Source organism: Calliopsis andreniformis, unplaced genomic scaffold, assembly GCF_051401765.1.
Source record: "Calliopsis andreniformis isolate RMS-2024a unplaced genomic scaffold, iyCalAndr_principal scaffold0295, whole genome shotgun sequence".
Classification (NCBI taxonomy): domain Eukaryota; kingdom Metazoa; phylum Arthropoda; class Insecta; order Hymenoptera; family Andrenidae; genus Calliopsis; species Calliopsis andreniformis.
The window spans coordinates 281,987-296,401 of NW_027480704.1; the positions used below are offsets into that span (position 1 = coordinate 281,987).

Consider the following 14,415-nt stretch of genomic DNA (forward strand, 5'->3'; position numbering starts at 1 on the left):
ATTGAGGTTTGAGGATTGAGGATTGAAGATCGAGGATTGAGGATCGAGCATGGGGGCTCACGGTTGAGGATTGAGGTTTGAGGACTGAGGACAGAGGATAGAGCATTGAGAAATGAGGATTGAGGATTGAGGATTGAAGATTGAGTATTGGGTATTGAGGATTGAAGAATGAGGATTGAGGATTGACGCTTGAGGATTGAGGGTTGAGGATGTAGGATTGAAGAGAGAGGACTGAGTGTTGAGAATTGAGTGTTGAGAATTGATGCTTGAGGTTTGAGAATTGATTATTGAATATTCTGGATTGAGTATTGAACCATAAGAGTTCAGGATGTTCTATTGAGTATTGAGAATTGAGGATTGATGGTTGAGGGTTGAGTGTTGAATATTGAGGATTGAGGACTGAGGATTGAGGATTGATGATTGAGGATTGAAGATTGATTAGTGATGATCGAAGATTGAGGACTGAGTATTGAGGGTTGAGGATTGAGGACGAGGGCTGAGGGTTGAGGATTGAGGTTTGAGGACTGAGGACTGAGGATTGAGGATTGAGAATTGAGGATTGAGGGTTGAGTATTGAAGATTGAGGATTGATGATTGAGGATTGAGGATTGAGTATTGAGGATTGACGCTTGAGGATTGAGGGTTGAGTATGTAGGACTGAAGAGAGAGGACTGAGTGTTGAGGATTGAGTGTTGAGGATTGATGCTTGAGGTTTGAGGTTTGATTATTGAATATTCTTGATTGAGTATTGAACCATCAGAATTCAGGATGTTCTATTGAGTATTGAGAATTGAGGATTGATGGTTGAGTTTTGAGGACTGATGGTTGAGTGTTGAGTGTTGAATATAGAGGATTGAGGATTGAGGATTGAGGATCGAGTATTGAAGATTGAGGATTGATGATTGAGGATTGAGGATTGAGGATTGGGGATTGAGGATTGAGCATTGAGGTTTGAGGACTGAGGGCTGAGGATTGAGGATTGAGGATTGAGTATTGAGGATGAGGGCTGAGGGTTGAGGATTGAGGTTTGAGGACTGAGGACTGAGGATTGATGATTGAGAATTGAGGATTGAGGATTGAGGATTGAAGATTGAGGATTGGGTGTTGAGGATTGAAGAATGAGGATAGAGGATTGAGGATCGAGGATTGAGGATTGAGGATTGAGTATTGAAGATTGAGTATTGATCAGTGAGGATTGAGGATTGTGGATTGAGGATTGAGGATTGAGGATTGAAGATTGAATATTGAGGATTGAAGATTCAGGATTGAGGATTGAGGATTGAGGATGGAGGATGAGGGCTGAGGGTTGAGGATTGAGGTTTGAAGATTGAGGATTGGGTACTGAGGACTGGAGAATGAGGATTGAGGATTGAGGATTGAGGATTGAGGATTGAGGATTGAAGATTCAGTATTGAGGATTGAAGATTGGGAATTGAGGATTGAGGATTGAACATTGAGGACTGAGTGTTGAGTGGTGAGTGATGAGAATTGATGTTTGTGGATAGAGGTTTGAAGATTGCAGATTGAGTATTGAGTATTGAAAACTTTGAATTGAGGATATTCTATTGAGGATTGAGGTTTGACAACAGATTGATTAGGACTGAGGTCTGAAGATTGAGGATTCAGGATTGAGGATTCAGAATTGAGGTTTGAGGGCTAAGGATTGAGGATTGAAGATTTAGTATTGAGGATTGAGGATTGAGGATTGAAGATCGAGGATTGAGGATTGAGGATGGTGGCTGACGGTTGAGGATTGAGGATTGAGTATTGAGGATGAGGGCTGAGGGTTGAGGATTGAGGTTTGAGGTCTGAGGACTGAGGATTGATGATTGAGAATTGAGGATTGAGGATTGAGGATTGAAGATTGAGGATTGTGTGTTGAGGATTGAAGAATGAGGATAGAGGATTGAGGATCGAGGATTGAGGATTGAGGATTGAGTATTGAAGATTGAGTATTGATCAGTGAGGATTGAGGATTGTGGATTGAGGATTGAGGATTGAGTATTGAGTATTGAAGATTGAGGATTGATGATTGAGGATTGATGATTGAGTATTGAGGATTGAGGATTGAGGATTGAGTGTTGAGGATTGAAGATTGAGTATTGAGGATAGATGACGGACGATTGATGATTGAGTATTGAGGATTGAGGATCGAGGATTGAGGATTGAAGATATATTATTGAGGACTGAAGGTAGAGGATTGAGAGTAGAGGATTGAGGATTGAGGATTGCAGATTGAGTATTGGGTATTGAGGATTCAAGAATGAGGATTGAGGATTGAGGATTGAGGATTGAGGATAGATGATTGAGTATTGAGGATTGAAGACTGACGATTGAGTATTGAGAATTGTGGACTGAGGATTGAGGATTGAGGATTGAGGGTTGAGAATTGATGATTGAGGATTGAAGATTGAGTATTGAGGATTGAAGGTTAAGGATTGAGGATTGAGGATTGAGGATTGACGATGAGGGCTGAGGGTTGAGGATTGAGGTTTGAGGACTGAGGACTGAGGATTGAGGATTGGGGATTGAGGATTGAGGATTGAAGATTGAGGATTGGGTATTGAGGATGGAAGAATGAGGGTTGAGGATTGAGGTTTGAGGATTGAGGATTGAAGATTGAGTATTGAGGATTGAAGACTGACGATTGAGGATTGAGGATTGAGGACTGAGGGTTGAGGATTGAGGATTGAAGATTGAGGATTGGGAATTGAGGATTGAAGTATGAGGATTGAGGATTGAGGATAGAGGATTGAGTGTTGAGGATTGAAGATTGAGTATTGAGGATAGAAGACTGACGATTGAGGATTGAGGATAGAGTGTTGAAGATTGAGAACTGATGATTGAGGAATGAGGAGTGAGGATTGAGGATAGAGGATTGAGTATTGAAGATTGAGGATTGATGAATGAGGACTGAGTATTGAGTGTTGAGTGATGAGAATTGATGTTTGTGGATAGAGGTTTGAAGATTGCAGACTGAGTATTGACTATTAAAAACTTTGAATTGAGGATATTTTATTGAGGATTGAGGATTGACAACAGATTGTTGAGGACTGAGGTCTCAAGATTGAGGATTCAGGATTGAGGATTCAGAATTGAGGTTTGAGGACTAAGGATTGAGGATTGAAGATTGAGTATTGAGGATTGAGGATTGAGGATTGAAGATTGAGTATTGAGGATTGTAGAATGAGGTTTGAGGATTGAGGATTGAGGATCGAGGATTGAAGATTTAGTATTGAGGATTGAAGATAGGGGATTGAGAATTGAGGATTGAGGATTGAGGATTGAAGATTGAGGATTGGGTATTGAGGTCTGAAGAATGAGGATTGAGAATTGAGGATTGAGGATTGAGGATTGAGTGTTGAGTATTGAAGATTGAGTATTGAGGGTTGAAGACTGACGATTGAGGATTCAGGATTGAGGATTGGGGATTGAGGATTGAGGAATGAGGATTGGAGATTGAGTATTGAGGATTGAAGATTGAGTATTGAGGGTTGAAGACTGACGATTGAGGATTGAGGATTGAGGATTGAGGATTGAGGATTGAGGATTGAAGATTGAGTATTGAGGATTGAAGGTTGAGGATTGAGGATTGAGGATTGAGGATTGAGGATTGAATATGGAGGATTGGGGACTGAGTGTTGAGGGTTGAGAGGTGAGAATTGATGTTTGTGGATAGAGATTTGAAGATTGCAGATTGAGTATTGAGTATTGAAATCTGTGAATTGACGATATTCTATTGAGAACTGAGGATTGATGGTTGAGTATTGAGGATTGAGGATTGAGGATTGAGAATTGAGGATTGAAGATTGAGGAATGAAGATTGAGGATTGGGGATTGAGGAGTGACGATTGAGTATTTAGGACTGAGGATTGAGAATTGAGGATTGATGTTTCAAGATTGAGTATTGAGGACTGTAGAATGAGGATTGAGGATTGAGGATTGAGGATCGAGGATTGAAGATTTAGTATTGAGGATTGAAGATTGGGGATTGAGAATTGAGGATTGAGGATTGAGGATTGAAGATTGAGGATTGGGTATTGAGGACTGAAGAATGAGGATTGAGGATTGAGGATTGAGGATTGAGGACTGAGTGTTGTGGATTGAAGATTGAGTATTGAGGATAGAAGACTGACGATTGAGGATTGAGAATTGCGGATCGAGGATTGAGGATTGAAGATTTAGTATTGAGGATTGAAGATAGAGGGTTGAGAATTGAGGATTGAGGATTGAGGATTGAAGATTGCGGATTGGGTACTGAGGATTGAAGAATGAGGATTGAGGATTGAGGATTGAGGATTGAGTGTTGAGGATTGAAGATTGAGCATTGAGGATTGAAGACTGACGATTGAGTATTGAGAATTTTGGACTGAGGATTGAGGATTGAGGATTGAGGGTTGAGAATTGATGATTGAGGATTGAAGATTGAGTATTGAGGATTGAAGGTTAAGGATTGAGGATTGAGGATTGAGGATTGACGATGAGGGCTGAGGGTTGAGGATTGAGGTTTGAGTACTGAGGACTGAGGATTGAGGAATGAGAATTGGGGATTGAGGATTGAGGATTGAAGATTGAGGATTGGGTATTGAGGATTGAAGAATGAGGGTTGAGGATTGAGTATTGAGGATTGAGGATTGAGGATTGAAGATTCAGGTTTGGGTATTGTGGATTGAAGAATGAGGATTGAGTATTGTGGATTGAGGATTGAGGATTGAAGATTGAGTATTGACGATTGAGGATGGGGGCTGACGGTTCAGGATTGAGGTTTGAGGACTGAGGACTGAGGATAGAGCATTGAGAAATGAGGATTGAGGATTGAGGATGGAAGATTGAGTATTGGGTATTGAGGATCGAAGAATGAGGATTGAGGATTGAGGTTTGAGGATTGAGGATTGAAGATTGAGTATTGAGGATTGAAGACTGACGATTGAGGATTGAGGATTGAGGACTGAGGATTGAGGATTGAGGATTGAAGATTGAGGATTGGGAATTGAGGATTGAAGAATGAGGATTGAGGATTGAGGATAGAGGATTGAGTGTTGAGGATTGAAGATTGAGTATTGAGGATAGAAGACTGACGATTGGGGATTGAGGATTGAGTGTTGAAGATTGAGAACTGATGATTGAGGAATGAGGAGTGAGGATTGAGGATTGAAGATTGAGGATTGGGAATTGAGGATTGAAGAATGAGGATTGAGGATTGAGGATAGAGGATTGAGTGTTGAGGATTGAAGATTGAGTATTGAGGATAGAAGAGTGACGATTGAGGATTGTGGATTGAGGATTGAGGATTGAAGATTCAGTATTGAGGATTGAAGATTGGGAATTCAGGATTGAGGATTGAACATTGACGACTGAGTGTTGAGTGTTGAGTGATGAGAATTGATGTTTGTGGATAGAGGTTTGAAGATTGCAGATTGAGTATTGAGTATTGAAAACTTTGAATTGAGGATATTCTATTGAGAATTGAGGATTGACAACATATTGATTAGGACTGAGGTCTGAAGATTGAGGATTCAGGATTGAGGATTCAGAATTGAGGTTTGAGGACTAAGGATTGAGGATTGAAGATTGAGTATTGAGGTTTGAGGATTGAGGATTGAAGATCGAGGATTGAGGATCGAGCATGGGGGCTCACGGTTGAGGATTGAGGTTTGAGGACTGAGGACAGAGGATAGAGCATTGAGAAATGAGGATTGAGGATTGAGGATTGAAGATTGAGTATTGGGTATTGAGGATTGAAGAATGAGGATTGAGGATTGACGCTTGAGGATTGAGGGTTGAGGATGTAGGATTGAAGAGAGAGGACTGAGTGTTGAGAATTGAGTGTTGAGAATTGATGCTTGAGGTTTGAGAATTGATTATTGAATATTCTGGATTGAGTATTGAACCATAAGAGTTCAGGATGTTCTATTGAGTATTGAGAATTGAGGATTGATGGTTGAGGGTTGAGTGTTGAATATTGAGGATTGAGGACTGAGGATTGAGGATTGATGATTGAGGATTGAAGATTGATTAGTGATGATCGAAGATTGAGGACTGAGTATTGAGGGTTGAGGATTGAGGACGAGGACTGACGGTTGAGGATTGAGGTTTGAGGATTGAGGATTGAGGATTGAGGACTGAGGCTTGAGGATTGAGGATTGAGCATTGAAGATTGAAGATTGAGGATTGGGTATTGAGGTTTGAAGAATGATAATTGATGATTGAGGGTTGAGGATTGAGGATTGAGGATCTAGGATTGCAGATTGATTATTGAGGATTGAAGATTGGGGATTGAGGATTGAGGATTGAGGATCTAGGATTGGAGATTGATTATTGTCGCGTAGCGAACCCTCTTACATTATTTGTCGTAGCAGCAGTAAATATCCAAGGAACCGTTACTTGCCAAAATTTAGTTTAGTAGCTGTCGACACGTTGTACCAGGGTTTGAATTTAGTCATAAATTTTATGTTTTCCATATGTTCACTCCAAGTCGAGGTGCTCCTTGGTTTTTTATTGCTAGCTGTAAAGCATTAGTCGGATTAGCGGCGTGGGTCATCGGGGATGCAGTCGGTAACTTCCGATGACCGTTGGAAAAACCCAGAAATTCCCACTTCTAGCTTAATTCTGTCAACCCCACTCCGTTTGAACTCTGTTTTCTTGTTACCCCCTCTTTTTTACAAAGACCAATGAGATGTACGCTTAATTTGAAACAGCACAACCTAACGTATAAATATGAAGACTGCCGCGAGAATTGGTGATTTTTGCTTCGTATTTGTCCGACAAACGAGAATAAAGTTCATTAGAGAAAAGGTTTTGAATCGCTACAAACAACAATTTATACAGTCCACTATCGAGCTAAACGTATTCGCACAAGGTTAATTCGGCGTGCGAAGTGTAAGTTCATCTATCTCATAAGATAGAAAACGCACATAAACATTTTGGTCCTTCGAGCCGGATACTTGGTGACAAAGGAACTTGTGCAGTGCAGTGAACACTAAGGAGTGCATCAGCTTTGGTTATCGAAAGCGTTGCTTATTAGTGTTGGAGTTTGGCTTAGAACAAGAAGCTTCAACTTGATACGTCTGGATCTTAGTCTCTATGCAAAGAGGGCAGATCAGCAGTATCACCGTATGGGATACTTCAACCAAGGAAGCAGCCTATAGGACACCTCAACCAAGGAAGCAGCCTATAGGACACCTCAATCAAGGAAGCAGTCTATTTGGACACCTTAACCGGGGAAGCAGCCACCGGACAACGGATCATTTAGGAGCGACACATCGAAGCATCACCGAGGCATCGTAACAGCATCATCGAGAGAACGCAAAGTCGTTGAGGAACTGCAGCAACATCGCAACCGTCCCAGAAGTTCAAGAGTCTGAAGGTTTAGTATACGAATCACCATTTCCTTAGCATATTTCCCTTCGTATAAATAGCATCGATCTTGATTTCGTTTGTTATATTAACTGTCGGTGTAACATGGCTAATACGCAAGAATCAGTGCAATTGAAGAGTCTTAGGAGACAGCGTGCTTCGATAAAGGGACAGCTTACACGTATAGAGACCTATTTGAAGGAGGGCGAGCATGTAGAGGTACACGACTTACAAATTCGTAAGGAAAGGGTAGTAGAGTTGGGCAAATCGTTCGAAGAAGTTCAGCTGGGTATAGAACTAGAGGATGAAGTTTCAAATCATGACATCGAAAGAGAACAGTTTGAACGTAATTATTTCAAAATAGTTAGTACAATTAACAGACAGCTTGAGGGATTGCGACCTTCGAATGCAGCAACAAGTTCAGTTAGAAAGGCGGATTCACCAAATACAGTGATGATAAAACAAGAGAACACGCTTCTACCAAAAATAGAGATCAAACCATACGACGGCAATCCAATTGAGTGGCATAGTTTTCACGACACCTTTAAAACATTAGTCCATGATAATCTAGACATACCATCGGTGCAGAAATTTCACTTATTGAAAAATGCTTTACGCGGGGAAATCGCGTCGGTCGTTTCCGCTTTGAATGCGTCAGAGCCTAATTACCTGGTAGCTTGGGATTTGCTGCAAAAGCGGTGCAATAAACCGCGTCAAATAGTTCAATCTCATTTAAAGGTTTTGTTTGAATTGCCAGAAGTAATGCGCGACGCACCTGCGAATTTAAGGTCTCTTGCAGAACAAGCGCAAATGCATGTGAAGGCACTAGCGACACTAGGTCTACCCACAGGCCAATGGGATGCAATTTTAGTTTATATGATAGGTAAAAAATTGGACAAAATTACAAGGCGCGGGTGGGAGCGTACTTTAGAAAATGAGGACATGCCCACATTCGAACAATTATTAAATTTTATAAATAAGCAAGCGCGCGGTGAAGAAATTGAAATAGAAGTTCTTAGCTCACACAGGGGAAACGTGTATCAGGAGCGTTCTCAACGCAATAATGTCGGTTCCAGAGGTCATTCTTATGTAGCGACGGCAAATAGTAATAAGTGCGTTATGTGTGAAGGGAATCACGAAATATATCAATGTAATCAATTCTTAAAGGCAGCCGTTCGCGATCGGTTAGAGGTTATAAGAAGAAGTAGATTGTGTATCAATTGTTTTCGATCTAACCATGTAGTTAAGAATTGTCAGGCCACAGGTAGCCGGAAATGTAAGCAGAAACATAATACTTTGTTACATTTCAATAATGAAAATAGAGTCAATCTTAATAATAATAGTACACAAGCAGTAGATCATGCAGGAAATTCCGGATCGAATGCAAATGCATTAACGGTCACTTGCGGTTCGGAAGTATTATTGGGTACTGCTCAAATAAAAATACTAGATAGATTCAATAAGGAACATGATTGTCGTGTGTTATTAGACGGAGGGTCACAAACTCATTTTATTACAGAAGAATTAGCGGAAAAATTACAGTTACAAAAACAGGCTGTTAATTTAACTTTCTCAGGCCTGGGGCAACAAGCGACCAAGGCACAATATTTAGTAAAAACTGTAGTTAAGGCGCGTCATAGTTCTTTTACAAGTCAGGTATCATTTATAACTCTGCCGTTTCTTACAGGACTGTTACCTTCACGACAAGTTGACCGCTCGAACATGCAAGTACCGCGAAACATTAAATTAGCAGATCCAGAATTTCATAAACCCGGAAAAATAGATGCATTGCTAGGGAATACATTATTTTTTAAATTATTAAGTATTGGCCAAATTAGATTAAGCAATAGTGCAGTAATCCTGCAAAAAACATTACTAGGATGGATTCTTACGGGCGAATCCAACATCCAACCAAAATATAGAGCACCCACCTTGGTAAATTCATTTCACATAGCAACATCGTTAGACAAAACATTAAATAAATTTTGGGAAGTAGAGTCATTCGTAGATAAGCAGTTTTTGTCAGCAGAGGAAAGAGCTGCGGAAGAATTATTCAAACAAAGCACCGTAAGGGATACAGACGGCAGATATTGTGTCAGGCTGCCCTTTAATGAGCGAAAACAGCTCTTAGGGAATTCGCGAGAAGTAGCACTTAAGAGATTTTATGCATTGGAACGCAAATTACATTTGAATAAAGGATTACTAGATAGTTATAGTGAATTTTTGAAGGAATATGAGCAACTGGGACACATGACACAGGTCAGTGTAAAGGAAACAACCAAGGGCTTTTACCTGCCGCACCACGCGGTGGTAAAAGAGTCCAGTGAAACAACTAAAGTACGTGTAGTATTCGACGCTTCCGCAAAAAGTTCAACTGGGGTTTCACTTAATGAAACGCTATTAATTGGGCCTAATTTGCAGGACACTTTATATAAATTATTACTCCGATTTCGTTCGTACTCATATGTTTTGACAGCAGATATTGAAAAAATGTTTAGACAAGTTAAAGTACATGCTGAGGATAGGAGTTACCAAAGGATCCTATGGCGCAATTCGCAAGATCAACCTGTCAAAACATATGAACTAAATACTGTAACCTACGGAACAGCATCAGCTCCGTTTTTAGCGGTACGTTGTTTACAGCAGCTGGCTAACGATGAACAGAACAAATTTCCCAGAGCAGCAGCTATATTCAAAAGGGATTTTTACATGGACGATTTGTTAACTGGAGCCGCCACTCGCGACTTAGCTTTAAAGATACGGGACGAAGCAATAGCATTAGCAAGAGTAGGAGGGTTTAATTTAAGACAGTGGACATCGAATGATGCAGAATTAATTAAGGATTTAGATACAAGCAACCATGAACGGACTCTTTCTTTAGACATCGACGAAACTAGGAAGGCATTAGGCATTTGTTGGAAGCCAAGAATAGATGAAATTTTATATACTATAAAGAGCAGCGAAAACAATTCTAGATCGACAAAGCGTACAATATTATCACAAATAGCCCAATTATTTGATCCCTTAGGTTTATTAGGGCCGGTAATAGTTAGAGCCAAAATAATTATGCAAGAACTGTGGAAAGCAAATATAAATTGGGATGATTCAGTACCACAAGCAATTTTGACTATGTGGCTGGAATTTAGAAAGGAATTACCGCATCTAAATAAATTTTCGATACCAAGAAACACTGTTATTGATGACCCAGTGACGGTTCAATTGCATGGGTTTGCCGATGCTAGTGAAGCGGCGTATGGGGCTTGCATCTACCTACGATCAGTCAATAAGCAAGGCAGCTGTAAAGTTAGTTTATTGTGTGCCAAATCACGAGTTGCCCCGGTAAAAAGCATATCATTGCCTCGCTTAGAACTGTGTGCGGCTAAGTTGTTAGCTAATTTGTTTAAGGAGAGCCGTAGCGCATTGAGTCATATTCGGGTTGAAAGGACTGTATTATGGTCAGATTCTACAATCACTTTGCATTGTATTAAAACATCGCCTCATCTGTTAAAGACATTTATAGCAAATAGGGTCAGCGAGATTCAGGAACAGACGGATGTTCGAGCCTGGCGACATATTTCGAGTCCAGAAAACCCTGCGGATTTTATATCCAGAGGTTTAACGCCAGTGCAGATCCTAAATAATCAATTGTGGTTAAAGGGTCCGCATTGGCTTTCAAAACATGAAGACGCGTGGCCGTCCGTAGATCTTCCTGATATCGATATCCCGGAAACGCGTAATTTTAAGGTTTTAGTAGCAAGCCTTGATACTGCGTTTTTCATAGATAGATTTTCGTCAATAAATAAGCTTAATAGAGTGTTAGCATACATATTACGGTTCTATAACAATTGTAAGGGTAACCTAAGGATTACGGGTGAACTAACAAACATAGAAATTACAAATGCACATATATATATTTTGAAACTAGTTCAAGCGCATACTTTTGAGCAAGAAATAAGGGATTTGAAAAACAACACTCCAATTAACAAAAAAAGTAAGTTGCTCAACCTAGCGCCATTTATTGATGGAAATGGCTTATTAAGAGTAGGCGGGCGATTAAAACACGCGCATATTAGCTACTCACACAAACACCCGATTGTATTACCGCGTCGGCACTACATTACAGAATTAATAATTAGAGAAGAACATTTGAAGAATTGGCATGCAGGTATACAGGCTACGTTAAATGCGGTTAGACACAAATATTGGCCAATCGATGGAAAAAATTTTACGCGTAAGATAATTCATCGTTGCATTAACTGCTTCAAGGCTAATCCCAAGGTACCCGAATATATTATGGGGAATTTACCAAGGGATCGGGTGACCCAAGCACGTCCATTCGAGAATGCAGGTATTGATTATTGTGGACCATTCTTAATAAAAGAAAGGAAACATAGAAATGTGAAAAGGATTAAGAGTTATGTCGTTGTATTTGTATGTTTTGCTACAAAAGCCACTCATTTGGAACTAGTCACAGATCTGACTACAGAAACATGTATAGCCGCGATTAAACGTTTTTTCGCAAGAAGGGGAAAGTCTCGAAATTTATATTCCGACAACGGTAGCAACTTTGTTGGTGCGAGGAACGAAATCATAGAAATTCAAGCATTTGTAAATTCTGAGGAATATAAGGGAAATTTAAACAGATATTTGACAAATGAACAGGTCAATTGGTCGTTTTCTCCGCCTCGTTCACCGCATTTCGGAGGCCTATGGGAAGCCGCGGTTAAATCCTTTAAAAAGCATTTAAGAGCTACTATTGGAGAAACTGTGTTTACCTACGAACAATTTAATAGTATTATAATCGAGATCGAAGCTATTTTAAATTCCCGTCCACTAACTCCCTTATCCTCTGATCCGAACGATTGTATCGCATTAACACCTGCCCATTTCCTAATTGGTGGTTCGTTACAAACTCTGCCAGAATACGAAATCTCAGATATCCGAAAAAATAGGCTGTCACTGTGGCAGCATACCCAAAAAATTAAACAGCATTTTTGGAACAGATGGCACAGGGAATACCTACATGAGTTACACACTAGAAGCAAGTGGCATGTCGATGCCAACAACAACATCAAGGAAGGGATGCTGGTCCTAATACGCGAGGACAATCTAGCCCCGTTGCAGTGGAAGTTAGGCAGAATCATGGAGCTACACCCAGGAGAAGACAAGATCATCCGTGTAGTGTCTGTGAGAACACCATTAGGAATTTATAAAAGAAGTGTTAAGAAACTGGCGCCATTACCAATAGAGTACATGTAATAAGAAACTAGTTCATAATTTGTTACAAAGGCGGTATTAGAGAGTAGTTGTTTCTATAACATTGTACACGTGAATTTAAGACCGCGTTGCTATAAGTATATACTGTAAGGTAGTATTAAGATTTTCGTTTTGACTTTCCGCAAACCATTCATTGTTTAAATCTTTTGAACATGACCGTTCAAGGGGGGCGGTATGTCGCGTAGCGAACCCTCTTACATTATTTGTCGTAGCAGCAGTAAATATCCAAGGAACAGTTACTTGCCAAAATTTAGTTTATTAGCTGTCGACACGTTGTACCAGGGTTTGAATTTAGTCATAAATTTTATGTTTTCCATATGTTCACTCCAAGTCGAGGTGCTCCTTGGTTTTTTATTGCTAGCTGTAAAGCATTAGTCGGATTAGCGGCGTGGGTCATCGGGGATGCAGTCGGTAACTTCCGATGACCGTTGGAAAAACCCAGAAATTCCCACTTCTAGCTTAATTCTGTCAACCCCACTCCGTTTGAACTCTGTTTTCTTGTTACCCCCTCTTTTTTACAAAGACCAATGAGATGTACGCTTAATTTGAAACAGCACAGCCTAACGTATAAATATGAAGACTGCCGCGAGAATTGGTGATTTTTGCTTCGTATTTGTCCGACAAACGAGAATAAAGTTCATTAGAGAAAAGGTTTTGAATCGCTACAAACAACAATTTATACAGTCCACTATCGAGCTAAAAGTATTCGCACAAGGTTAATTCGGCGTGCGAAGTGTAAGTTCATCTATCTCATAAGATAGAAAACGCACATAAACAATTATTGAGGATGAAGATTGAGAATTGGGTATTGAGGTTTGAAGAATGAGGATTGAGAATTGAGGATTGAGGATTGAGGATTGAGGATCTAGGATTGGAGATTGAATATTGAGGATTGAAGATTGGGGATTGAGGATTGAGGATTGAGTATCTAGGATTGGAGATTGATTATTGAGGATGAAGATTGAGGATTGAGGATTGAGGATTGTGAATTGAGAATTGAGGATGGGGACTAATGGTTGAGGATTGAGGATTAAGTATTGAAGATTGAGAATTGATCACTGAGGATTGATGATTGAGGATTGCAGATTGAGTATTGTGGATTGAAGATTGAGGATGCAGGATTGAGGATTGAGGATTGTGGATTGAGGATTGAGGATTGAGGATTGAAGATCGAGTATCGAGGATTGAAGATTGAGGATTGAGGATTGAGGATTGAGGATTGAGGATTGAGCATTGAAGATTGAGGATTGGGGATTGAGGATTGACGATTGAAGATTGAGTATTGAGGATTGAAGGTTGAGTATTGATGATTGAAGATTGAGGATTGAGGATTGGGGGTTGAGGATTGAGGACGAGGACTGACGGTTGAGGATTGAGGTTTGAGGATTGAGGATTGAGGATTGAGGATTGAAGATTGAGTATTGAGGATTGAAGATTGAGGATTGAGGATTGAGGATTGAGGATCGAGGATTGAAGATTGAGTATTGAGGATTGAAGATTGAAGATTGAGTATTGAGGATTGAGGATTGAGGATTGAAGATTGAGGATTGAGGGCTGAGGATTGAGGATTGAGGATTGAGGATTGAAGATTGAAAATTGATGATTGAATATTGAGGACTGAGGAATGAGGGTTGTGAATTGAGGACGAGGACTGAGGGTTGAATATTGATGTTTGAGGTCGGAGGATTGAGGATTGAGGATTGAGAATTGAGGATAGAGGATCGAGGATTGAAGATTGAGGATTGGGTATTGAGGATTGAAGAATAAGAATTGAGGATTGTG

General features: G+C 40.1%; 1 protein-coding gene across 1 annotated transcript; it reads left to right on the forward strand.

Annotated features, from left to right (window-relative positions):
- The first annotated feature begins 7,461 nt into the window (after window positions 1-7,461).
- Window positions 7,462-12,615, forward strand: LOC143187788 (uncharacterized). The gene is made up of 3 exons (XM_076391996.1): window positions 7,462-11,704; window positions 11,807-11,964; window positions 12,019-12,615. The coding sequence occupies exons 1-3, from the start codon at window positions 7,462-7,464 to the stop codon at window positions 12,613-12,615; spliced, it is 4,998 nt and encodes a 1,665-aa protein (XP_076248111.1).
- Window positions 12,616-14,415: the final 1,800 nt, after the last annotated feature.

Bases quoted from the DNA above. Each gene is read 5' to 3' on its own strand.
- LOC143187788 (XM_076391996.1), top strand. From the start codon at position 7,462: ATGGCTAATACGCAAGAATCAGTGCAATTGAAGAGTCTTAGGAGACAG. The intron at 11,705-11,806 runs GTATTGATTATT...TTGCTACAAAAG, and splicing joins ACGTCCATTCGAGAATGCAG to CCACTCATTTGGAACTAGTC. The intron at 11,965-12,018 runs GTAAATTCTGAG...ACAAATGAACAG, and splicing joins TCATAGAAATTCAAGCATTT to GTCAATTGGTCGTTTTCTCC.